The sequence below is a fragment of the Ranitomeya variabilis genome, chromosome 1 (assembly GCF_051348905.1).
Source record: "Ranitomeya variabilis isolate aRanVar5 chromosome 1, aRanVar5.hap1, whole genome shotgun sequence".
In the NCBI taxonomy this organism is placed as follows: Eukaryota; Metazoa; Chordata; class Amphibia; order Anura; family Dendrobatidae; genus Ranitomeya; species Ranitomeya variabilis.
The window spans coordinates 120,138,165-120,164,655 of record NC_135232.1 but is presented as its reverse complement, the minus strand read 5'-3'; the positions used below and the strand labels follow the sequence as shown (position 1 = coordinate 120,164,655).

The 26,491-nt window shown below is 42.9% G+C and overlaps 1 protein-coding gene across 1 annotated transcript in view; it reads right to left on the bottom strand.

Moving 5' to 3' along the window:
* Positions 1–25,483, bottom strand: part of LOC143807249 (V-type proton ATPase subunit S1-like protein) — a 100,127-nt gene extending 74,644 nt beyond the window's left edge. Inside the window, exon 1 of the mRNA XM_077288600.1 lies at positions 25,327–25,483. Coding sequence (XP_077144715.1) covers positions 25,327–25,418 — 92 coding nt within the window. The 5' untranslated portion in view covers positions 25,419–25,483. The remainder of the gene's footprint in view (positions 1–25,326) is intronic.
* Positions 25,484–26,491: the final 1,008 nt, after the last annotated feature.

Sequence of the window (26,491 nt, the reverse complement as noted above, 5' to 3'; positions counted from 1 at the left end):
ATTCAATTACTGATTTGTACAGTATTGTGTGCTTTCTGTTACATTTCTTTACTATATAGCTCTGGCAAAAATTAAGAGACCGCCACATCAAAACCCTGTCATGGGCAGCCCAATCTCCAGACCTGAACCCCATTGAAAACCTCTGGAATGTAATCAAGAGGAAGCTAAATAGTTAGAAGCCATCAAACTTAGAAGAACTGCTTAAATGTTTGTGCCAGGAGTAGTGTGAAAGACTGGTGGAAAGCATGCCAAGACGCATGAAAGCTGTGATTAAAAATCACGGTTATTCCACAAAATATTGATTTCTGAACAATTCCAGAGCTAAAACATTAGCATTGTTGCTTCTAAATGATTATGAACTTGTTTCCTTTATTTGGGGTCTGAAAGCGCTGTTTTTGGTTTTTTTTATTTTGACCATTTCTCCTTTTCAGAAAAAAAATACAAAATTTATTGCTTGGAAATTCAGAGACAGTTTATAGAATAAAAGAACAATTTACATTTTACTTAAAAATATACCTATAAAGAGAAAAATCAGACAAACTGAACATTTGCAGTGGTCTCTTAATTTTTGCCAGAGCTGTATGAACATAAAAAAAAAACCTTGAAAAAATGTTTATAAATTCAATGATTCATTCATACATTGGAAAGCAGTTCTTGTTACATTTTGCTGGTATATTAAATTCAGAGAAAATAGCAGATAGTGGGATTACTGCTCACTAACAATAAAGTTAATATCACCGGTCTCACCAAATAATATGATGTACAGCAGATGGTGAGAATTATGCATTAAAACATAACTTTTAATGTTTAAAATAAAATAAAACCAAATAGTGCCACCTATAAAATGTGGGGGATGAGACCTCCAGTCAGGGAGAATGTTCTCCAATTAATTTGACTGAGGGTTCCTCCTTAAAGGGATAAATAACAGAGCTGGCCTCTCCTGCAATAAGAGACACCAGGTCAGATCATGGAAGAACAATCTAAAATGTGCATGAGTGCATGGGACAGATAGTTGTTACCTGAAAAAATATTAGAAGTATAAGACCATTCCTTTATCCTGTTTGGAGAGTGAAATTGAAACCTATACACGCCTCTAGAGGCAAAAAAAACTGTCAAACTCTCTGACTAAAGGGTAATGGAAACATGTAACAATAAATAGGTTAGAGTTATAGGACCATTCCTTTTATCCTGTTTGGAAAGTGGAAGTAGGACCCATATACACCTCTAGAAGCAAATAAAGACAATGTGTCAACCCTAATGCTAATAGGTAACAACAATATATTAAATAATAATTGTCAGGTGTGAAGGTATGTTGGAGCATTGTCACCAGTCTAGTGGTGCACTTTAACCATGGGAGTATATATTTGTTCCTGGTTGTTACTTTCAGAGAAAAGAAAGGACAACTAATATCCCTGTCTGTCCCTATGGGGCTAGTTGTAAACTAATCCCAATACTCCCGCCCTGGCAAGGGCAGTCCACAGCTACCCCTAGGCTGGAGGCCTTGTACTCTCTCTTGTAATTGTGTCCCATCATGTTTCATCCAGGCAAAATCTTCAGCATCTGCTGTTACATCACATTTTTGGCAGTTCTTGTATCACGGGGTTACCGCAACAGAGAGAAGCCAGAAGATTGCAGCATCTGATTGCTCATTCTCCTGTGCTCCCTCTCCTGTGTTAATTTTTCACATGGATCCGGCGAAAGTCCAGGCAGTATTGGATTAGGATTGTCCTGAGGATTTGATAAGGATTTTTAGGTTTCTCTAACTACTACCGGAAGTTCATCAAAAACTTTTCGGTAGTAGCCAGACCGCTGATGGATATGACTAGGAAGGGGCCGAACTTTTCCAAGCAGTGTAGTCCGGCCAGGGAGGCATTCGATACTTTGAAGACGTGTTTTTCATCTGCCGATCATCATACAGCCTGTCGTCTCTCAGTCTTTTATCATTGAGGTTGACGCATCTGAGGTGGGAGTGGGGGCTGTGTTGTCGCAGGGTGCATCTTCTGGTAAATGGCATCCATGTGCATATTTTTCGAAAAAACTGTCATCTGCAGAGAATAAATGTGACATCAGTAAGTCTACGTTCACATTTGCGGTCTGCGCCGCAGCGTCGGGCGCCGCAGGGTCGCCGCATGCGTCATGCACCCCTATATTTAACATGGGGGCGCATGGACATGCGTTGCACTTGCGTTTTGTGACGCATGCGTCACTGCGGCGCACGCGTCCGGGCGCAGAGGACGCAGCAAGTTGCATTTTTGCTGCGTCCAAAATCAACCAAAAAAAGGACGCATGCGTCGCAAAACGCAGCGTTTTGCATGCGTTTTGCTGCGTTTTTGTTTGCGTTATGCGTTGCGTCGCCGACGCTGCGGCGCACAACGCAAATGTGAACGTAGCCTAACAGGGAACTCTTGGCAATCAAATGTGTCATTTTTTGGAGGGAGCAATTCATCTGGTTATGGTGATCACGGACATAAGAATCTTGTGTATTTGGAATCGGTGAAACGTCTAACGCCTCAACGGGCAAGATGGGCATTGTTCTTTACCAGGTTTAACTTTTTTGTCACATATAAGCCAGGGAACAAAAACATTAAGGCAGATGCCTTATCTCGTTGTTTTCCTGGGGGAGGAACTAATTGTGAACCGGGACCTATTTTACAAAAAGGGGTGGTTATAGCGTCTGTATGCTCTGATCTTGAAAGAGAGGTTGTTGACTCTCAGGAGGATGCCCCTGCTACCTGTCCTTTAGGAAAACTGTTCCTGTTAATCTTTGAGTCCTTAGCAAACATCACAATTCAGTCTTGGCTTGACATCCTGGTAATAAAGCCACCACTGTTCTTCATACTTAACGTTTTTAGTGGACAGAGGTTCAAAAGGAAGCATACAGCTGCCTGCAGTGTCTGTGCATGTTCTAAGACCTCTCATTCTCGTGCCCTGACCAACTCACTCGTAGACCTTGGACTCACTTGTTGGTCGATTTTATCATGGATCTAATGGTGTCGACGGGGAATACGGGGAATATGATAATCTTGGTGGTCCTGGATAGATTCAGTAAGATGTCTCATTTTATTGCATTATCAGCCTCACCAAACGCCAAGTCCTTGGCGCAAATTTTCATAAGGGAAATTGTAAAATTACATGGAATCCCGACCAATATTGTTTCTGACCGGGGGGTACAGTTTGTTTCCAAGTTTTGGAGGGCATTTTGCAACCATATGGGGATCCATCTGTCATTTTCACCAGCAGTCTAATGGGCAGACTGAGCGGGTTAACCAAAATCTAGAGACTTATCATAGATGTTTTGTGTCTGAGAATCCGGAGGATTGGGTTACCTACTTACCGTTAGTCAAATTCATAGCAAATTATTGTTGTCATGAATCTACTGGTAAGTCCCCGTATTTCGGGGCGTATGGGTTCCATCCTCAGTTCAGCTCATTTAATAAAAATCGTTCTTCCGGATTACCGAAAGAGGAACGGTTTTCATCATCCATTACATCCGTATGGCAGGGGGTTACTAATAATTTGAGGAAGATGGTATCCAAATATCCAAAAGATTTTTTATGGTATTTCCTGATGAAGAAGTCTCAGTACTTTGAAATGCGTTGAATAAAACCACATTTTATTTATTATACCCGGATCTTCAGTTATTCAGCAGCGCAGAATAAGTCCACTTTTTTTCCTAATTTCTCTTTATCTGGTGGCCGTTACTGGACCTGTGAATCTGCTGCAGTGAATATCTCCTATCAGCTTAATATATATCTCCATCTGGTGAGTGCAATTTGATTGTTTTAAACCAATTGTATTTTGGATAAGATCCTATTTGCGCTATTTTCTCCTACTTGACAGTATATATTCCGCAGAGACGAGTAGAGGATGAAATAAGTCATCATGGTAGTGTAGTCCAAATAGAGAAGAAAAGTGAAAGATTGTGATCAGAGAGATGTTACAAGTGCATCATTGAATTTACCTGTACATTATACACATACAATACACGGTCTACAGCAGGGATGGACAATTCATTTTCCTGAGGGGCCACATAAGAGAATGTGAGAGAATATACAGTATGAGCCCCCAAAAGTCCTCTATATATATATATAATATGAACCCTCACATACCCTACCTATATGCAGTATGAGCACTCACACAGCCCACAATATACAGTATGAGCCCCACAAAGCCCCATATATATACAATATACAGCATGAGCTTATGTAGCCACACTATATACAGTATGAGCTCCCACATAGCGTCCTATATACAACTTGATGAAGATGTCCAGCAACAGATCCGGAGAGGTAAGTATTAAAAACTATTTATTTAAAAAAAATCATTAAAAAATATTTTTGTAGCATGTTTATAAAAATGCAGATCCCTGGAAATACACCAGACTGACCATTTCGAACTACTTGATCTTTAGTTGTCTTCATTTCCTGCTGCCGACACATGCTCTCATGTTCCTGCACTACTGGAGGACTTCAGTTTATGGGTGAGCTGGATAATTATTCCTCCTATATACAGTATGAGCCCTCATATAGCCTCCTTGTATGCAGAATGAGCCCTCACATTGCCCCTATACAAAGTATGAGAATCCACATAGCCACCTACAGGTCCTTCTCAAAAAATTAGCATATAGTGTTAAATTTCATTATTTACCATAATGTAATGATTACAATTAAACTTTCATATATTATAGATTCATTATCCACCAACTGAAATTTGTCAGGTCTTTTATTGTTTTAATACTGATGATTTTGGCATACAACTCCTGATAACCCAAAAAACCTGTCTCAATAAATTAGCATATCAAGAAAAGGTTCTCTAAATGACCTATTACCCTAATGTTCTGAATCAACTAATTAACTCTAAACACATGCAAAAGATACCTGAGGCTTTTAAAAACTCCCTGCCTGGTTCATTACTCAAAACCCCCATCATGGGTAAGACTAGCGACCTGACAGATGTCAAGAAGGCCATCATTGACACCCTCAAGCAAGAGGGTAAGACCCAGAAAGAAATTTCTCAACAAATAGGCTGTTCCCAGAGTGCTGTATCAAGGCACCTCAATGGTAAGTCTGTTGGAAGGAAACAATGTGGCAGAAAACGCTGTACGAGAAGAGGTGACCGGAACCTGAGGAAGCAGTGGACTGAGTCTGGTGTGGAAACATCCAGAGCCACCGTGCACAGGCGTGTGCAGGAAATGGGCTACAGGTGCCGCATTCCCCAGGTAAAGCCACTTTTGAACCATAAACAGCGGCAGAAGCGCCTGACCTGGGCTACAGAGAAGCAGCACTGGACTGTTGCTAAGTGGTCCCAAGTACTTTTTTCTGATGAAAGCAAATTTTGCATGTCATTCGGAAATCAAGGTGCCAGAGTCTGGAGGAAGACTGGGGAGAAGGAAATGCCAAAATGCCTGAAGTCCAGTGTCAAGTACCCACAGTCAGTGATGGTGTGTGGTGCCATGTCAGCTGCTGGTGTTGGTCCACTGTGTTTCATCAAGGGCAGGGTCAATGCAGCTAGCTATCAGGAGATTTTGGAGCACTTCATGCTTCCATCGGCTGAAATGCTTTATGGAGATGAAGATTTCATTTTTCAGCACGACCTGGCACCTGCTCACAGTGCCAAAACCACTGGTAAATGGTTTACTGCCCATGGTATTACTGTGCTCAATTGGCCTGCCAACTCTCCTGACCTGAACCCCATAGAGAATCTGTGGGATATTGTGAAGAGAAAGTTGAGAGACGCAAGACCCAACACTCTGGATGAGCTTAAGGCCGCTATTGAAGCATCCTGGGCCTCCATAACATCTCAGCAGTGTCACAGGCTGATTGCCTCCATGCCACGCCGCATTGAAGCAGTCATTTCTGCCAAAGGATTCCCGACCAAGTATTGAGTGCATAACTGAACATTATTATTTGATGGTTTTTTTGTTTGGTATTAAAAAACACTTTTATTTGATTGGTCGGGTGAAATATGCTAATTTATTGAGACAGGTTTTTTGGGTTATCAGGAGTTGTATGCCAAAATCATCAGTATTAAAACAATAAAAGACCTGACAAATTTCAGTTGGTGGATAATGAATCTATAGTATATGAAAGTTTAATTGTAATCATTACATTATGGTAAATAATGAAATTTAACACTATATGCTAATTTTTTGAGAAGGACCTGTATATACAGACAAGCCCTCACATAGCCTTTTGTAAACAATGAGCCCTCAATTAGCCCCATATATATATGCATAAACAGCATTCGCGATGTAGGAGTCTGTAGTCTTGGTCAAACACCGATTAATGGAAGAAGAAGCCAGTTGCTAAGTCCTCCACCAATGTATTCACTGCTTTTTGCCTCCTGGTGTGGTGGGCCCAGATTTCTTGCCTTGTTCTTGGTTTTTTGGACATTGGTCATTGTGGGTATCCATTATTTATAGTCTCATTTTCTGTGTCATATTGTGAAGTGACATATAGATGTATTGGTATCCTCCTGGGTGGTTTACTTTGCCAAGCCCTTTTGCTTGTTGTGCCTTACTTTCCCTTTAGCTGTGATCATTACATACTTGCTGCTAGTACTGTTACTTATACCACATACTATCTAGTTAGCAAGGCTTCCTAGGTGTCCCCCCCGTTTCTTTTAAATTTACCTGTGATGTCTCACTTCATTATGTATTTTTTTTAGTTTTTTATATATTTAATACAATTAAATTATTTTTACGAGCTTGGGGAGGCAGATCAAAAGTAATGGTCTGCAAGAGGGCATGGTCGGCAATAAAGTGGGCATGGCTCACCTGCAAGTTTCCCTCAGTGTGCTGTGCATGTGGCTAATATTTGCTGTTAAACACGCTGCTTTCTTGTTTAGCATCATGGAAAAGTCTAAAGAAATCAACCAAGATATCAGGAAGAAAATTGTAGACTTGCACAAGTCTGACTCATCCTTGAGTACAATTCCAAGATACCTGAAGATGCCTTGTTCATCTGTATAAACAATTATACGCAAGTACAAACAAGATGGGAATGTCCAGCAATCATACCGCTCCAGAAGGAGATGGGTTACGTCCTTTGGTCCCACATGTGCATATCAACCCAAGGACAAAAGCAAAACACTTTGTGAAGATGATGGCGGAAGCTGGTAAGATTGTGTCAATATCTACAGTGAAACGAGTACTGTATCAACATGGACTGAAAGGCCACTCTGCTAGGAAGAAGCCATTATGCCTAAAGAAATATTAAAAAAAGCCAGATTAATGTTTGTAAATACACACAGGAACAAAGACCTTAATTTTTGGAGACATGTCCTGTGGTCTGATGAAACTAAAATTGAACTTTTTGGGCATAATGACCATCGTTAGGTTTGAAGGAAAAAGGGAGGAGCTTGGAAGCCTAAGAACACCATCTCAACTGTGAAACATGGGGCAGCAGCATCATCTTGTGGGGTTGTTTTGCTGCAGGAGGGACTGGTGCACTTCACAAAATAGATGGCATCATGAGAAAAGAAGATTATGTGACACTACTGAAGCACCATTTCAAGACATCACCTAGGAAGTTAAAGCTTGGGCGGCAGTGGGTCTTCCGAATCGACAATGACCTGAAGCATACTGCCAAAGTGGTAACAAAGTGGCTTAAGGATAACAAAGTCAATGTTTTGGAGTGGCAATCACAAAGTCCTGATCTCAATCTTATTTAAAATTTATGGTCAGAGCTGAAAAGGCAGGTGCGAGCAAGGCGACCTACAAACCTGGATCAGTTACACCAGTTTTGTCAGGAGGAATGGGCCCAAATTCCAACCAACTATTGTGTGAAGCTTGTGGAAGGATATCCCAAACGTTTGACCCAAGTCATTCAGTTTAAGGGCAATGGTACCAAATACTACTGAAATGTATTTAACCTTTTGACTTTGCAGTAATAACAATGCCTTAAAACATTCTCTCACATTATTCTGGCACTTGGCAAATATTAATAACTATGCTAATCTTAACTGACATACAACGAGAAAGGTTTAATCAGATTTCATGACAGATATTGAGAAAAACATGCATATGTGTCTTTTTATATGGTTTATGTAAACTAGTTTCCACTGTATGTGAATGCAGCCTGAGATACAGTTAGTGTACAAAGTATGTTTGCCTCGTATTTTATATTATCAATGGCCCATATTATAAAGCAGTTTTTTCAGTATTTGATTTAACATTTGCTTTTCTTGTCACTTTACAATTTTATTTTTTTTTTTGGGGGGGGGGGGAGAATAGTGGGAACAGACTACAAATGAGTGGTTTAGGCTAGATTTATCATGTACAGATGGTCAAAACGTTATAAAAAAAACTTGGTGCACATACAGTGGGTTTGGAAAGTATTCAGACCCCTTTACATTTTTCACTCTTTGTTTTATTGCAGCCATTTGGTAAATTCAAAAAAAGCTCATTTTTTCTCATTAATGTTCACTCTGCACCGCAACTTGACTGAAAAAAAAACAGAAATGTAGAAATTTTTGCAAATTTTCTAAAAAAGAAAAATTGAAATATCACATGGTCATAAGTATTCAGATCATTTGCTCAGTATTGAGTAGAAGCACCCTTTTGAGCTAGTACAGCCATGAGTCTTCTTGGGAATGATGCAACCAGTTTTTCACATCTGGATTTGGGGATCCTCTGCCATTCTTCTTTGCAGATCTTCTCTAGTTCCGTCAGGTTGGATGGTAAACGCTGGTGGACAGCCATTTTCAGGTCTTTCCAGAGATGCTCAAATCGGTTTAGGTCAGGGCCCTGGTGAGCCAGTCAAGAATGGTCACAGAGTTGTTCTGAAGCCACTCCTTTGTTATTTTATCTGTGTGCTTAGGGTCATTGTCTTGTTGGAAGATGAACCTTCGGCCAAGTCTGAGGTCCAGAGCACTCTGGAAGAGGTTTTCATCCAGGATATCTCTGTACTTGGCCGCATTCATGTTTCCTTCAATGACAACCAGTCATCCTGTCCCTGCAGCTGAAAAATACTCCCATAGCATGATGCTGCCACCACGTTTCACTGTTGGGATTGTATTGGGCAGTTGACAAGTAGTGCCTGGTTTTCTCCACACATACCGCTTAGAATTATAACTAAAAAAGTCTATCTTTGTCTCATCAGAATCTTATTTCTCATAGTCTGGGAGTCCTTCATGTGTTTTTAGCAAACTCTATGCAGGCTTTCATATGTCTTGCACTGAGGAGAGGCTTTCATCGGGCAACTCTGCCATAAAGGCCCGACTGGTGGAGGGCTGCAGTGATAGTTTATGTTGTGGAACTTTCTCCCATCTCCCTACTGCATCTCTGGAGCTCAGCCACAGTGATCTTGGGGTTCTCCTTTATCTCTCTTACCAAGGCTCTTCTCCCACGATTGCTCAGTTTGGCTGGACAGCCAGGTCTAGGAAGACTTCTGGTGGTCTCAAATTTCATCCAATAAAGGATTATGGAGGCCACTGTGCTCTTAGGAACCTCGAGTACTGCAGAAATTCTGTTGTAACCTTGGACAGATCTGTGCCTTGCCACAATTCTGTCTCTGAGCGTCTTGGCCAGTTCCTTTGACCTCATGATTCTCATTTGGTCTGACATGCATTATAAGCTGTGAGGACTTATATAGACAGGTGTGTGCCATTCCAAATCAAGTCCTATCAGTTTAATTAAACACAGCTGGACTCCAGTGAAGGAGTAGGACCATCTCAAGGAGGATCACAAGGAAATGGACAGCATGTGACTTAAATATGAGTGTCTGAGCAAAGGGTCTGAATACTTATGACCATGTGATATTTCAGTTTTTCTTTTTTATTAAATTTGCAAACTTTTCTGGTTTTTTTTTTTTTCGTGAACATTAATATGAAAAAAATGAACTTTTTTGAATTTATCAAGTGGCTGCAATGAAACAAAGAGTGACAAATTTAAAGGGTTTGAATATTTTCTGTACCCACTGTATATACAACAGAGACCAAAAGTTTTGCATTTGTTAAAAAAGTGTGATTACTTCTGTCTGGTTGCTGTGAGGCCATTTTCCTGGTGAGGAATTTGAAGTGCATGATGTTGTCACCATGCAAGACCTTAATTTTAACCAAAATGGTTTAGAATATAGGTATGGTCATTTAATTAACCCCTTCATGACCCAGCCTATTTTGGCCTGAATGACCTTGCCGTTTTTTGCAATTCTGACCAGTGTCCCTTTATGAGGTAATAACTCAGGAACGCTTCAACGGATCCTAGCGATTCTGAGATTGTTTTTTCGTGACATATTGGGCTTCATGTTAGTGGTAAATTTAGGTCGATAATTTCTGAGTTTATTTGTGAAAAAAACGGAAATTTGGCGAAAATTTAGAAAATTTTGCAATTTTCACATTTTTAATTTTTATTCTGTTAAACCAGAGAGTTATGTGACACAAAATAGTTAATAAATAACATTTCCCACATGTCTACTTTACATCAGCACAATTTTGGAAACAAATTTTTTTTTTGCTAGGAAGTTATAAGGGTTAAAATTTGACCAGTGATTTCTCATTTTTACAACAAAATTTACAAAACCATTTTTTTTAGGGACCACTTCACATTTGAAGTCAGTTTGAGGGTTCTATATGGCTGAAAATACCCAAAAGTGACACCATTCTAAAAACTGCACCCCTCAAGGTGCTCAAAACCACATTCAAGAAGTTTATTAACCCTTCAGGTGTTTCACAGCAGCAGAAGCAACATGGAAGGAAAAAATGAACATTTAACTTTTTAGTCACAAAAATGATATTTTAGCAACAATTTTTTTATTTTCCCAAGTGTAAAAGGAGAAACTGGACCACGAACGATGTTGTCCAATTTGTCCTGAGTACGCTGATACCTCATATGTGGGGGTAAACCACTGTTTGGGCACACGGCAGGGCTTGGAAGGAAAGGAGCGCCATTTGACTTTTTGAATGAAAAATTGGCTCCAATCTTTAGCGGACACCATGTTGCGTTTGGAGAGCCCCCGTGTGCCTAAACATTGGAGCTTCCCCACAAGTGACCCCATTTTGGAAACTAGACCCCCCAAGGAACTTATCTAGAAGCATAGTGAGCACTTTAAACCCCCAGGTGCTTCACAAATTGATCCGTAAAAATGAAACACTACTTTTTTTTCACAAAAAAATTATTTTAGCCTCAATTTTTTCATTTTCACATGGGCAACAGGATAAAATGGATCCTAAAATTTGTTGGACAATTTCTCCTGAGTACACCGATACCTCACATGTGGGGGTAAACCACTGTTTGGGCACATGGTAAGGCTCGGAAGAGAAGGAGCGCTATTTGACTTTTTGAATGAAAAATTATCTCCATCGCTAGCAGACACCATGTCACGTTTGGAGAGCCCCTGTGTGCCTAAACATTGGAGCTCCCCGACATGTGACCCCATTTTGGAAACTAGAGCCCCCAAGGAACTAATCTAGAAGCATAGTGAGCACTTTAAACTCTCAGGTGCTTCACAAATTGATCCGTAAAAATGAAAAAGTACTTTTTTTCACACAAAATTTCTTTTAGCCTCAATTTTTTCATTTTCACATGGGCAACAGGATAAAATGGATCCTAAAATTTGTTGGGCAATTTCTGCTGAGTACGTTGATACCTCATATGTGGGGGTAAACCACTGTTTGGGTGCACGGCAAGGCTCGGAAGGGGAGGCGTGCCATTTGACTTTTTGAATGGAAAATTAGCTCCAATCGTTAGCGGACACCATGTCGCGTTTGGAGAGCCCCTGTGTGCCTAAACATTGGAGCTTCCCTACAAGTGACCCCATTTTGGAAACTAGACCCCCCAAGGAACATGCATAGTGAGCACTTATAACCCCCAGGTGCTTCACAGAAGTTTATAACGCAGAGCCGTGAAAATAAAAAATAATTTTTCTTTTCTCAAAAATGATTTTTTAGCCCACAATTTTTTATTTTCCCAAGGGTAACAGGAGAAATTGGACCCCAAAAGTTGTTGTCCAATTTCTCCTGAGTACGCTGATACCCCATATGTGGGGGTAAACCACTGTTTGGGCACATGCCGGGGCTCGGAAGGGAAGTAGTGACGTTTTGGAATGCAGACTTTGATGGAATGGTCTGCGGGCGTCACGTTGCATTTGCAGAGCCCCTGATGTGCCTAAACAGTAGAAACATCCCACAAGTGACCCCATTTTGGAAACTAGACCCCCCAAGGAACTTATCTAGATGTGTGATGAGCACGTTCAACCCCCAAGTGCTTCACAGAAGTTTACAACGCAGAGCCGTGAAAATAAAAAATAATTGTTCTTTCCTCAAAAATTATGTCTTAGCAAGTAATTTTTTTTTGCAAGGGTAACAGGAGAAATTGGACCCCAACAGTTGTTGCCCAGTTTGTCCTGAGTACGCTGGTACCCCAAATGTGGGGGTAAACCACTGTTTGGGCGCACGTCGGGGCTTGGAAGGGAGGGAGCACCATTTGACTTTTTGAATGCAAGATTGGCTGGAATCAATGGTGGCGCCATGTTGCGTTTGGAGACCCCTGATGTGCCTAAACAGTGGAAACCCCTCAATTCTAACTTCAATACTAACCCCAACACACCCCTAATCCTAATCCCAACTGTAGCCATAACCCTAATCCCAACCCTAACCCCAACACACCCCTAACCACAACCCTAACCCCAACACACCCGTAACCCTAATTCCAACCCTAACCCTAATCCCAACCCTAACCCTAATCCCAACCCTATCCACAACTGTAACCCCAACACACCCCTAACCCTATCCGTAACCCTAACCACAAGCCTAATCTTAACCCTATTTCCAACCCTAACTCTAATTCCAACCCTAACCCTAAGGGTATGTGCCCACGTAGCGGATTCGTGTGAGATTTTTCCGCACGACTTTTGAAAAATCTGCAAGTAAAAGGCACTGCGTTTTACCTGCAGATTTACAGCAGATTTCCAGTGTTTTTTTGTGCGGATTTCACCTGCGGATTCCTATTGAGGAACAGGTGTAAAAACGCTGCGGAATCCGCACAAAGAATTGACATGCTGTGGAAAATACAACGCAGCGTTTCTGCACGGAATTTTCCGCACCATGGGCACAGCGGATTTGGTTTTCCATAGGTGTACACGGTACTGTAAACCTGATGGAAAACTGCTATGAATTCGCAGCGGCCAATCCGCTGCGGATCCGCGGCCAATCCGCTGCGGATCCGCGGCCAATCCGCTGCGGATCCGCAGCCAAATCCGCACATGCCATAACCCTAACCCTAACCCTACCTGTAACCCTAACCCTACCCCTAACCCTAACCCTACCCGTAACCCTAACCCTAGTTCTAACCCTAACCCTAGTTCTAACCCTAACCCTAGTGGAAAAAGAAAAAAAAAATATTTTCTTTATTTTATTATTGTCCCTACCTATGGGGGTGATAAAGGGGGGGGTTTATTTATTATTTTTTTTATTTTGATCGCTGTGATAGAACCTACCACAGCGATCAAAATGTACTTGTAAGGAATCTGCCGGCTGGCAGATTCGGCGGGCGTACTGAGCATGCGCCCGTCATTTTGGAAGATGGCGGCGCCCAGCGAGGAGACGTACGGACACCGGGAGGATCGGTAAGTATGAAGGGGTGGTGGGGGGGTGGATTGGAGCACAGGGGGGGGTGATCGGACCACAGGGGGGGTGAATCTAAACAAGGAGGGAGCAGACAGCAGGACGGGGGAGCCGGCAGGCGGACGGAGGGGACCGGACCCCATAACGGAGCACTGGGGGGGCGATCGGTGGGGTGGGGGGCTCACATCAGTGTTTCCAGCCATGGCCGATGATATTGCAGCATCGGCCATGGCTGGATTGTAATATTTCACCAGTTTTTTAGGTGAAATATTACAAATCGCTCTGATTGGCAGTTTCACTTTCAACAGCCAATCAGAGCGATCGTAGCCACGGGGGGGGGGTGAAGCCACCCCCCCTGGGCTGAAGCACCACTCCCCCTGTCTCTGCAGATCGGGTAAAATGGGAGTTAACCCCTTCACCCGATCTGCAGGGACGCGATCATTCCATGACGCCACATAGGCGTCATGGGTCGGATTGGCACGGGTTTTCATGACGCCTACGTGGCGTCATGGGTCGGGAAGGGGTTAAAGAAAACTGACTGTCAAAAGTTTTGCATGTACTATTTATTGATCACAACATAGAGAGTAATTCATTGTTTACAATACTTAGTATTTTGTAACATAACCTCTTGCATTAATTACTGCACCACACTGATGGGGCATTGAAGCCATTCGGGTATTCAAGACATCTTGAGGGATCTTGCTTCATTCCATTTGCAAATCTACAAACAATTCATCTTTATTGCTATGGGTACAGGCCCTAACTCTTCACCCTAATTCATCCCAAAGGTGCTCTATAGGGTTTAAATAAGGTGATTGGCTTGGCTATTGCAACAGGTGAACATTTTTTCTTTGCTGATCAATTTTTGACTAAATTGGATGTGTTCTTAGGATCATTGTCTTGCTGTAATTTCCAGCCCTTCCCTACTTTGGTTTTACCATGTGGCAGCATTACATTCTCCAGTATATCCATGTTTATGGTAACATTCATATTTCCTTCAATTCTATACAGAGGGCAAATGGCAGATGCAGAAATGCAGCCCCAAACAATAACATTGCCACCACCATGTTTCACTGTAGCATTTTGGTACCTTACATCATTAAGTTTTCCAATTGGGCAGTATATATAGTGCTTGGCATCACTACCAAACAGATTGAACTTGGATTCATCCGACCACAACCTCTTAGCTCAATCTGTCTCTTTCCATTGGTTGTGTTCTTTGGGAAATTCAAGTCGGACCTTTCGGTTCTTTGCAAAGATGAAAGGTTTCTTGACTAGTGTTGAGCCACCACCCTAGTGTTCGATTTGGTTCGTCGAATTGGGGCGTGTTCGAAGAATGTTCGTCGAACATTCAACGAACACCGTCAAACCCCATTGAAACCAATGGCAGGCAAACACAAACACATACAAACACAAAGAAAACACCTTAAAAGGTGTCCAAAAGCTGACAAACTGCTCAGAAGACACAACAAACTAATGGAAAAGTCACAACTACATATAGTCATGGAAAAAGAAAAGAGGTGGAGGAGTAAAAGGAGGAGGAGACACAGATATAGGCATGTCATGCCCTTCTAAAATCAAGAAAGGCTGGAGTAAAAATCTAAAATCACCCTACCAACACCCAGACGTCTTGACAAAAAAAAAAAAAAAAAAAAAATATCTTTAGGTAGAATGGCGGCGGGTCCATTCAGAACACTTTCCTTAGAAGACGTAGTGGTATCCCCGTTGGGAGTCGTGCCAAAAAAGGAACCCAATACATTCAGACTAATCCACCATTTGTCATATCCAAGGTGCAGGTCAGTAAATGACAACATCGACGCGGAACCAAGTACAGTACTATATACTGTACCTCCTTTGACGAGGCAATCAGGCGGGTCAAGAAGTTGGCACGGGGCACCCTAATGGTCAAAACAGACATTGAGGGGGCGTTCCGGTTACTATCTGTGCCTCCTAATAGTGTCCACCTATTGGGCTGCTTCTGTGAAGGAGCATACTACATATATCGCTGTTTGCCCATGGGGTGCTCCATATCCTGCTCACTATTTGAGGCATTTAGTTGCTTCCTCGAATGGGTCGTCATGGACGTTTCTAAGGGGGCACATATTATCCATTACCTCGACGACTTCTTATGCCTGGGCCCAAAAGATTCGCCACAGTGTGAATACACGCGGTAGTCCACCTGTGAGAAGGAGAGAGCTGGAGGGAGAGCGGACACCCTAGAGCCGATGGGTTAGATTGAAAAATCTTCATGGGTGGGGTACTCTGCTGAGTAGCACAAAATGCTACTAGGCCCAAAAGGATTTCCAGGGCTAGATGCAGTTAAAAATTAGTAATTGGATAAACAGGTGGTGTAGCTTGCTTCATGGGTGGGGTACTCTGCTGAGTAGCAGAAATTGCTACTAGGCCCAAAGTATTGCCTGGGCTAGATGCACTTAAAAATTAGTACTTAGATAAACAGGTGGTGTAGCTTACTTCATGGGTGAGGTACTCTGCTGAGTAGCACAAAATTCTACTAGGCCCAAAAGGATTTCCTGGGCTAGATGCAGTTAAAAAATAGTACTTAGGTAAACAGGTGGTTTTGCTTGCTTCATGAGTGGGGTACTCTGCTGAGTAGCACAAAATGTTACTAGGCCCAAAAGGATTTCCTGGGCTAGATGCAGTTATAAATTAGTACTTAGGTAAACAGGCGGTGTAGCTTGCTTCATGGGTGGGGTACTCTGCTGAGTAGCAGAAATTCCTACTAGGCCCAAAGTATTGTCTGGATTAGATGCAGTTAAAAATTAGTACTTAGATAAACAGGCGATGTAGCTTGCTTCAAGGGTGGGGTACTCTGCTGAGTAGCACAAAATGCTACTAGGCTTAAAAGGATTTCCTGGGCTAGATGCTGTTAAAAAATAGTACATAGGTAAACAGGTGGTGTAGCTTGCTTCATGGGTGGGGTACTCTGCTGAGTATCACAAAATGCTACTAGGCCCAAAAGGATTTCCTGGGCTAGATGCAGTTAAAAATGAGTACTTAGATAAATAGGCAGTGTAGATTGCTTCATGGGTGGGTACTCTGCTGAGTAGCACAAAATGCTACTAGGCCCAAAAGGATTTCCTGGGCTAGATGCAGTTAAAAATTAGTACTTAGATAAACACGGGTGGGCTACTCTGCTGACTAGCAGACACTGAAGCTTTGGAGCAGACCTCTGAATCCCAGGCCATAGTATGAGTAAACAACTCTGCAGATGACCCCACCCACCTGGAATTGACGATGGCAACGTCATGTAAAACACAGCAAGGGGACTCCAAAAAGAGTCTCCATTTTTTCCAAAAATTCGGCAACAGACAACACTTAAGTGGCATCAATTTAAGTGGGGGTAGAAAAGGGTAGAAAAGTCCTTGCGGATCCAGGATTTGTTCATCTTGATGAACGTTAGTCTGTCTACATTGTCACTGGACAGCCACGTGCACTTATCTGTCAGTACACCACCAGCAGCGCTGAACACACGTTCAGAGAGAACGCTGGCTGCGGGGCACGACAAGATCTCCAAGGCGTGAGTGGTGAGCTCAGGCCATTTTTCAGGATTGGAAGCCCAAAATGAGCAAGGGTCCCGTTCCACAGTCATGGGATCGATGTTAACTTGGAGATACTCCTGTACCATCCTCTCTAGGCATTGGCTATGCGTCAGACATCTTTTCTCCTCTGGCCTTGCAAAGGATGGTCTAAAAAAATCTTGAAACGATTGGAAAAAATTGCTGTTACCACCAGATATGATGTTACTGTTATGGTTTGAGTGATGACTCGATAGTCCCACGGTTGGCAAGTTAGAACTCAGAGATTCACTACGTGCACCACTGCTGTTTTGTGGAAAAGCAGATGTAAGATTCTGTAACAGTCTCTGCTGATACTCCTGCATGCGTGAATCCCTTTCAATGGCAGGAATTATTTTGGCAAATTTACTTTTGTACCGGGGATCTAAGAGTGTGACAACCCAGTAGTCGGCATTACTTCGGATTCTGACAATCCGAGGGTCATGTTGCAGGTAGTGCAGCAAGAAGGCACTCATGTGTCTTGCGCATCCAGGAGGACCAAGTCCTTGTTGTCTTGGTGGCGGCGAGGTGAGAATCATGCTTCCTTCCTCTGCCCTCTCCCCCCAATCTCGCACAACAGAAATTTGATCAAGGTCTCCCTCATCTGATGAGTCTTCCATTCCCAGCGCCAGTTCGTCCTCCACTTCTTCCTCGCCTCCTGCACCTTCCTCAATAGTTTGGCTGCTACCATGCGCCCTCGGTAATCCCTCTCCTCCAGCCTCCAATGCCAGCCACCTTGGTGCTGCCGACCATCAGGACCTTGGAGATATTATCCCTTCCGCATACGACTACTCCTGTTCCTCCTCCTCCTCTTCTTGTTCCACCACCTGACTCCGAATACTGTTTAAGGTGTGCTCCAGCATGTAAATCACTGGAATAGTTATGCTGATAATGGCATCGTCAGCACTAAACATCTTCGTCGCTATTTCAAAACTGTGCAGAAGGGTGCATAGGTCCCTGATCTGAGACCACTCCTGCAGCGTGATTTGCCCCACCTCTGGATCTCATTGGCCCAGGCTATATGTCATAACATATTGCACCAGGGCTCGTCGATACTGCCACAGTCGCTGCAACATGTGCAGAGTTGAATTCCACCGTGTGGGCACATCGCATTTCGGCCGGTGAACTGGGAAGCCCAACAACTTCTCTAGAGATGTAAGTTGTTGAGCTGCAGGATGCGAATGGCGGAAGTGAGCACAGTGACCGTGCCCTCTGCAGAAGCCCATCTAGTCCGGGATAGTTGGATAAAAATTGCTGAACAACCAGGTTCAAAACGTGAGCCATACAAGGCACGTGTGACATTGCCCCGGCGAAGAACCGCACCCAGGTTTGCAGCATTGTCGCACATGGCCTTCCCTGGCTGCAGGTTGAGTGGAGACAACCATTGATAGAACTCGTTCTCCAGAGCTGACCACAAATCCTCAGCTGTGTGACTCACATTTCCCAGACATTTCAATGTAAACACCGCCTGATGCCATTGAGCCCTGGTGACAGCATAGTAAGGAGGTGTGCAGGATTCCTTCTGCGCAGTTAGAACGCGGGTGGCATTATCAGACAGGCTTTGGGTGCAGGTGGAGGACCGAGAGAAGGTTGAGGAGGCAGAAGCAGTGTAGGAACTTCTAGATACAGAGGATCGATGAGCAACTCATGGGGATGGCAAGACTTGGACAGCAGCCCCTTCTCCTGATGTCACCATAGTTACCCAGTGCCCAGTCACCGACATGTAACGCCCCTGTCCATGTCTATTCGTCCAAGTGTCTGTGGTGAAATGCAACCTGTCACACACAGAGTTTCTCAAGGAAGCAGTGATGTTGTGTGCGACATGCTGGTGTAGCGCAGGCACAGATTTCTTTGAGAAGTAGTGACGACTGGGCATCTGGTACTGGGGCACTGCGACGGACATAAGGTCTCAAAAATCCTCTGTGTCCACCAGGTGGAAAGGCAGCATTTCTTTAGCCAACAGCTTGCAGATGGTGAAATTCAACCTCTTAGCTTTGTCATGGCTAGGAGGAAATGGTCTTTTACTTGTCCACATCTGAGGGACTGAGGGGGCTGGCTGCCGTGCTTAGATGGGGTTGAGTAGGGTGTCCCCGGCAAACGGCTGGTCTGTGAGGAAGGTGGAGGCGGAGATGTTATGTTGCCTTGATCAAAATGTGGTTTCGAAGACAGAGAGCGCTCAACACCAGCAGGTGTTTCCACTTGCAATTGTCCTGACGACCTGCCAATCATGCTGGCAGTTGCGGGTAAAGAGGTGGAAGGTCTGCATCCAAAACCATGTGCGACTGCTGTCCCCACAGTCACAGAGGATGAAGAGGAGGCAGATGCACTTGATGGGGCAGACGGTGGTTGACCTGGCCCACTAGGCCGCGTTGTAGCACAGTGATCTTCCCACTGTAACTTATGCCTCATATTCATGTGACGGTTCATGCATGAAGTACTCAAACTAGTCATTTTTTGGCCTCTACAGAGATTTTGTTGACAAATCTTACAGACAACATGAGTTGGGTCATCCTTTGCGATCTCAAAAAATGCCCAGGCTATGCAAGGCTTAGAGCCCATGCGACCTGAAGAGCCACCACGACTTCTGCTCAGAGGCATAGTTGGGGTTGAGGATGCAGTTGTTGAAGTGCTTCCAGTACTCCGTCTCTGTCCAGGAAGTGGCAACCTAACCTTGTTGTCCGACTCATCACTAGCATCCTCCTCCACCTCCTCTGCTGACCTCATGGACTGGTGGACTGTGGGTTGACAGTAAGTGGGGTCTCCAACCTCATCATCATCATCCTGAGTGTTTTCCCACCCGTCGTCCTCAGAGCCAACCTCTTCCTGCCCTGACCGAAAAGTCAAGTTTTCGTTCCAATCAGGTATCTAAGTCTCATCATCATCTTCCTCATTGTCTCCACCAACAGGAGTTACAGTTTGGGAGCAAGGGTCTACATTATGCTCAGAACCTTCTTCACCTGGGCCTGGATCCGACTCACAAAGATTAAGGGCATCAGTGCAGATCATTTCCTTGTCTGGATTCACAGAAGCTCTGGAGCAGACCTCTGATTCCCAGGCTATAGTATGAGTAAACAGCTCTGCAGACTCAACCATCTGTGTTACCCCATACTCAGATGGGCGGCTGGAGACTTGGGAGCTGTGAGAAAGCAAGTGCAATTGGGGTGACACCTCTGAGGACTGGAGTAGTTGTGATGTTGAAGTTGACATGGAGGAGAGCACACTTGAACGAACACTTGATATCCGTTCAAGCACCTGCTGTTATGGTGCCTCATCTGGAATTTGTAGCGATGCTCGTAGCGATGGTCGTAAGAAAGGGATCATATCAGATTGTCCACGAAAAGAAGTAGACATCTTACTTTGGCTGGAAGATGGTCTTTCTTCTGCAGATGTTACTGTTGCTTTACCACCTACCCCATGGACACAACCTTTTTTCCCTTTCCAACACGCCTATTCCCCTTTCCAGCAGCAGCAGGCCTTTGCCACTCATTTTGGTGGTTAACTAATTGGCAACTCTGTATCTGTAGTTGTTGGCACAAAAAACGATAGATGAAAACCGAGCAGAGCTGAGTGGCCAAACTGTGGTACTAGGCCCAAAAGGATTTACTGGGTTAGATGCAGTAAAAATTTAGATACACAGGCGGTGTAGTTAGCTTCACAGGCGGGCTACTCTGCTGACATGCAGACACTGATCCGAGGCCCAAAACAATTTACTGGGTTAGATGCAGTAAAAATTTAGATACACAGGCGGTGTAGTTAGCTTCACAGGCGGGCTACTCTGCTGACATGCAGACACTGAACCTAGGCCCAAAACAATTTACTGGGTTAGATGCAGTAAAAATTTAGATACACAGGCGGTGTAGTTAGCTTCACAGGTGAGCTACTCCGCTGACGTGCAGACACTGCTCCTAGGCCCAAAACAATTTACTGGGTTAAATGCAGTAAAAATTTAGATACACAGGCGGTGTAGTTAGCTTCACAGGCGGGCTACTCCGCTGATGTGCAGACACTGCTCCTAGGCCTAAAACTATTTACTGGGTTAGATGCAGTAAAAATTTAGATACACAGGCGGTGTAGTTAGCTTCACAGGCAGGCTACTCCGCTGATGTGCAGACACTGCTACTAGGCCCAAAACAATTTACTGGGTTAGATGCAGTAAAAATTTAGATACACAGGTGGTGTAGTTAGCTTCACAGGCGGGCTACTCCGCTGACGTGCAGACACTGCTACTAAGCCCAAAACGATTTCCTGGGTTAGATGTAGTAAAAATTTAGATACTCAGGTGGTGTAGCTAGCTTCATAGGCGGGCTACTCAGATGACTACAATACAATGCTACTAGCCCAAAAGGATTGGCTGAGCTAGATTACACCAAATGCTATGAAAAACACTTGCACAGCACTGGCACAGACCTGCCTGGCAAAAAGTGCTATGAACTGCTGTAACCTACCCTGAAAAGGGCTGATATTACAACTAGTCCCTACTCTCTGAACCTATCTCTCAGAAAATTCGCTCGCAAAAAAAGACTCTGACTGAATAGCGCCCACAGCAGCAGCGGTGCCATCTAACACTAAGCTGCAGCAGTGAGGAAATGATGGCGATGGGGAAAATGGCTGGTTCTTATAGGGCAAGGACATGAGACATACACAGCCAATGACACATGCCCTTGCTTGTGTGCATCACATGCACATTGCTGTGTGTGTGTGCACTGCTGATAGGCTGAGAGACTGCACCGCCCCACTGTAAATGCAGGAAAGAAAAAAAAAAATAGAGATCAGCATTATTTCAGCACAGATCTATCCGCTGCCCAAAATACACTGAAACAGTCTATTAACAATGATAAACAGATTTAATGTGCAAATCAAGTTAGGTTTTTGGTGAACGAACAGTTATCGAACAGAAACTCGAACAGCCGAATTTCAAGTAAATTGTTAGAGTTCGACGAACAACTCGAACACCGCCCATAACAGCTCGAATTTGAAATTGGCGAACAGTTCGACTCGAACACCGCTCATCTCTATTCTTGACTGGAACTTGTGAATTCAACCCTACTGCTCTTAGTCGTCACACCACAGTTTGGCGACTCACTTTGACTCCGTATTCTTTATTCATTTCAAGTGAAATCTCTACAGCACTTTTATGGACTTTTTATTAATGATTTGATCAACTTTGGAGGAAGTTTTCCATGGTTGTACACTTCTAGGTTTGTCAGCTGTTCCATAACCTTCTTTTTCTATCTTTATTATAAGTGACACTTCTTTTTCTATCTTTATTATACGAGAGCAGTTGATTTCCATATCTACCTCTTTCTGACTTTTTTGCCTGACTTCACCCTCAGAATAGTAAGCTTCCTGACATCTGCTGATAAATTTTGGCTTTTTATTTGTCACGTTTTAACCGAAAAATACACAGAAAAAATAAATAAATAAAAATTTTAGGCAAAATTCGACTACCCATGACAAAATATTCAAAACATTTGGCCCAGCAAATGTTGAAAACTAAAACAAAAAGGGATAAAACAATGTCAAACACAATTTTTATCCTTATAGCTAACAAACATTTGCTTACGGTTTACTGAAATCACCAGGAAAATGGCATCACAACAACCAGACAGAAGTAATCACACTTTTAAAAAAAATGCAAACTTTTGGTCGCCACTGTACATAGCAGACCTAGAATTAGTCTCCTTTCTATCATCTAGGTAAAAATGTGGTCTGATTAAATGTTCATTAAGTTTTTGCGGTTTAGCAACAGCAGTAATCACTATGTGAGGATATATTTTCAGTAAAAAGATCCTTAACACCTGAATACCAGAGGCTGAGTCTTTTCGTAACCTTTTGAATAGGCTCCCCATTAAAAATGAGATTTTTTTTCAATTAATTTACCCATATTGTGTATCTGAAGATCGCAAAAGAGGTGTTTGTTATAATAACTTGTGTCACCTGGGTAATTGGTGGTCATGCTAACAGCCATAGCTATTTCCTGCTATTGCTTTGGTGAAAAAAATGTTCCATTCAAAGCCTACTTTAGATATTTGGTATAGTAGGCTTTCCCGTATAGCTGAAATGCTTACACAAGAGATTTTTATCTGTCAAACCTCTCTGACTGCCCCATACAAATGAACACTTAGGCCAGGATCACACATGTGAGAAATACGGCCGAGTCTCGCATGTTAATACCTGGCATTGCCGCAGTCACTCAGGAGCGGAGCATGCGGCTGCATAGCAATACATGCAGCCGCACACTCCGCTCCTGAGGGAAGGCGGCAATGCCGGGTATTAACATGCGAGACTCGGCCGTATTTCTCGCATGTGTGATCCCGGCCTTAGCTTTACTAAGCTTACTGGTGTTCTCAATAGGCAGAGTGGATAAAGACACTATTAGATACTAAAGGTGAGTGAATTGATTCAAGTTAAATTTAAGCTCACCTTGAATTTTACAAACCCTTCCAATTTTCTAGAAACGGGTCAGGAAGAAAAACAAGAAAATTTCATTCTCGCCTGTCCCACCGGGGATTGCCCAATTGGCTCTTTTGTATTCTATCTTGAATTCGGATTACTGGCCACTTTTGGAGAGGTCTTCTGTTCATTAAGCCCTTGTGGTCCAGTTTTGGAGAGGTCTTCCTTCACTAAGCCCACGCTGTCACATGGGGCCACTGATGACCAAACCCTGTGTGACTGCATGTGGAATGATACAGATCACTAATTTCAATGACATGCATCACATTCCACCTGATATTCTGGGGTCTACTGAACAAAAGATACAATTGGAAGTGACAAAAGGACTGGAACAAAGAAGGTAGAATACCAGGAGCTGCAGTAGGACAGGTATGGGGGGAATCGAAGAGAGGCGAGTATAAGAAGACTTATTTTTTGTTAACCCCTTCCCAAATTTATTCTACCATATATAAATTTAAATTCCCCCATGAATTAAGTGAACCTACCCAAGTAGAATTTTGGGAGATTTGCTCAACTCTACCAGATACCTTTAGTGGTGGTTATCTCCCCTGAAAACATAGGGATCATGTATGTTAATGTCATTTGCCTCTTCGTGTTAATCCATTCTATTATCTGTCTGTCGTGGGGACAGTCCCCCATACACCAGATGTTCTTATGACTGCTGTAGTTTAATGTGTGTGGGGGGGGATTTTAAACCTATGACTAACTTGGAACAATCACAATGATATTGGATCGGTTAGAAAAAAAACTCCTAATATTGTATAATGAGAAAGTCAATAATGAAATGCAGTTATTAATAATAGAATAAAAGCCATTGTGATAAACGTTATCATGTGTGCACAGGAGATGACGTGACGCCAGACATTGTATTTCCTAGAGGAAATGAATATAGGTTTGATACAGGAGCCGTCATCTATTCTGCCTCTCATGTCTAGTAAGCAGGCTTAAATGCCCGCTAATTAAAAAGCGCTGGATTCGCAGCTGGAAACATATTGTGGCTTTTATCCGTTATTGACCCAAAGTCGTCTTAATACAAGATTAAACAAATCTCCACATGTCCAGTCTGCCCTACGTCCAGAGATTTCATTCTCAGCAGTGCCAACCTCTAGGATATTCTGACCTGTGTACATGTACTGCACATTATATATGAATATATAGGGAAAATTACAGTTCCTTTGGTAAGTCCACCCCTCATAGAAGACCACTCTTCAACGCAATTTTGGGTCATTGTCTCAACGACGGTTTCACTGTTAGTAGAAAGAATATGTGTGTAGTATAATAGAGACGAGAAGAAAGCGTTCTGCATCCTGACGGCTACAGCTAGCGAAAGAACAAGAATAGAAACCCCATAAGCTGCACAATCGCACTCATCATAACATACACGACAGATGGATATTTCAGGAAACCCATATCCTGAGATATAGAAATAATCATACGGTTAAACTGATGTCGGGGAGCATTTTTTGGTGATATAGCAGTGCTGGGTTTATAATGTCGTGATATTCCTACCTTAGATTTTACATAGGACTGCGGGCAAACTTGCTGCATTGTTCTAACTGAGTGAGTTTCTTCGATGCGTGAAAGAAACAGTTAAAGGACATATTGTGTACTGCAATCATAGGGGGTACGTATGGCATTAATATACATCCTGATGGTAGTTATATGCTCCATTGCCTCTAGATTGATTAATGATAATGTAATAAATAGCTGCTATCCTGAAATGAAGCTTTGTGCTCACCTGTTCTCCAGCCCTGCAGAGACCCAGTCCTCGGAGCACGCAATTCCCAGGCCAATAATAGCTACAATCAAGCAGAACCTATTCTTTTCCATTGAGAATCAGCAGATCTTGTCAGTTCATGCACATTTGTTAATCTGGGGTAGCAGAATGAAAGAAATGACCTTCCGATCACATGTGACAGCAGTTTCACCAATAGGAGGCAAGAGAAGCCAGAAGTTCTCATCCTCATTAGTGCTCGCAGCTCGCCTGCATTTATTTAGCACTTTGATGTCACACATCTCTAAGCTATTATCTCCACAGACATCTTTAATTGGTTTTACCAACTTTACTGCAAAAGAAGAAACGTTTGTGCTCGGAAACGCAATCAGTGCAGCAAAACATGTCGTTCTGGGCAGAGCCGTGCATGACACAGAGATCAGAGACGCATTATACATGGCTGACTCCAATGTTGCTCTCCATAACAGACAATGTATTATCAGAGTATTGTTAGCGAATGGGAAATTATGAGTTTCCGTCCATGTTTTACATCCCTGGATATTTTTTTTAATGCACATGGCCATATTACGCCACCGTACATGAGCCACTTACTTAGAGCAATGGAGAGCATTTGATCCCTTATTCATTCAAACAGGACTTGCAAAACTCATGGCAATACAAAACCCACAATCTTAATGAATAAAGACATAAACACAGAATTGTGGAAAATAATGGCCGTGGTGTGTTTATTCAGGGTAACCATAAATGACTTTGTAATAAATTAGTCAATTAATAGGAAATTGCCTATAAATTAACCATAACCAAACCCATCCACCCAGATAGCTGGGCGATTTTCCCTCGAATACAACATCACGACAGAAAGGATTAAAATTAGGGAGGGAGGGCGGAATCTTCTTTCTTCTTGAAATGAATGGGGTCAACTGGCAAACATTGGGATTTATATAGAAAAATTATTCCGGGTCTTTTTTGAATTGACCAATCGAAATTCACAAGAAGGGTGCCAAAACAGCTGGAAAAAAACAAAATTAACTTGCTCGTGAACCCACAGCTTACCAGGACGACCTTTGACCTCAATAATAAACAACAAGAAGCCATCTTATAAACCAAATAAGATATGCCCTATACCCAATAAAATAATTAAAATTAGGGTCTGTGTGCCATTGAGCCA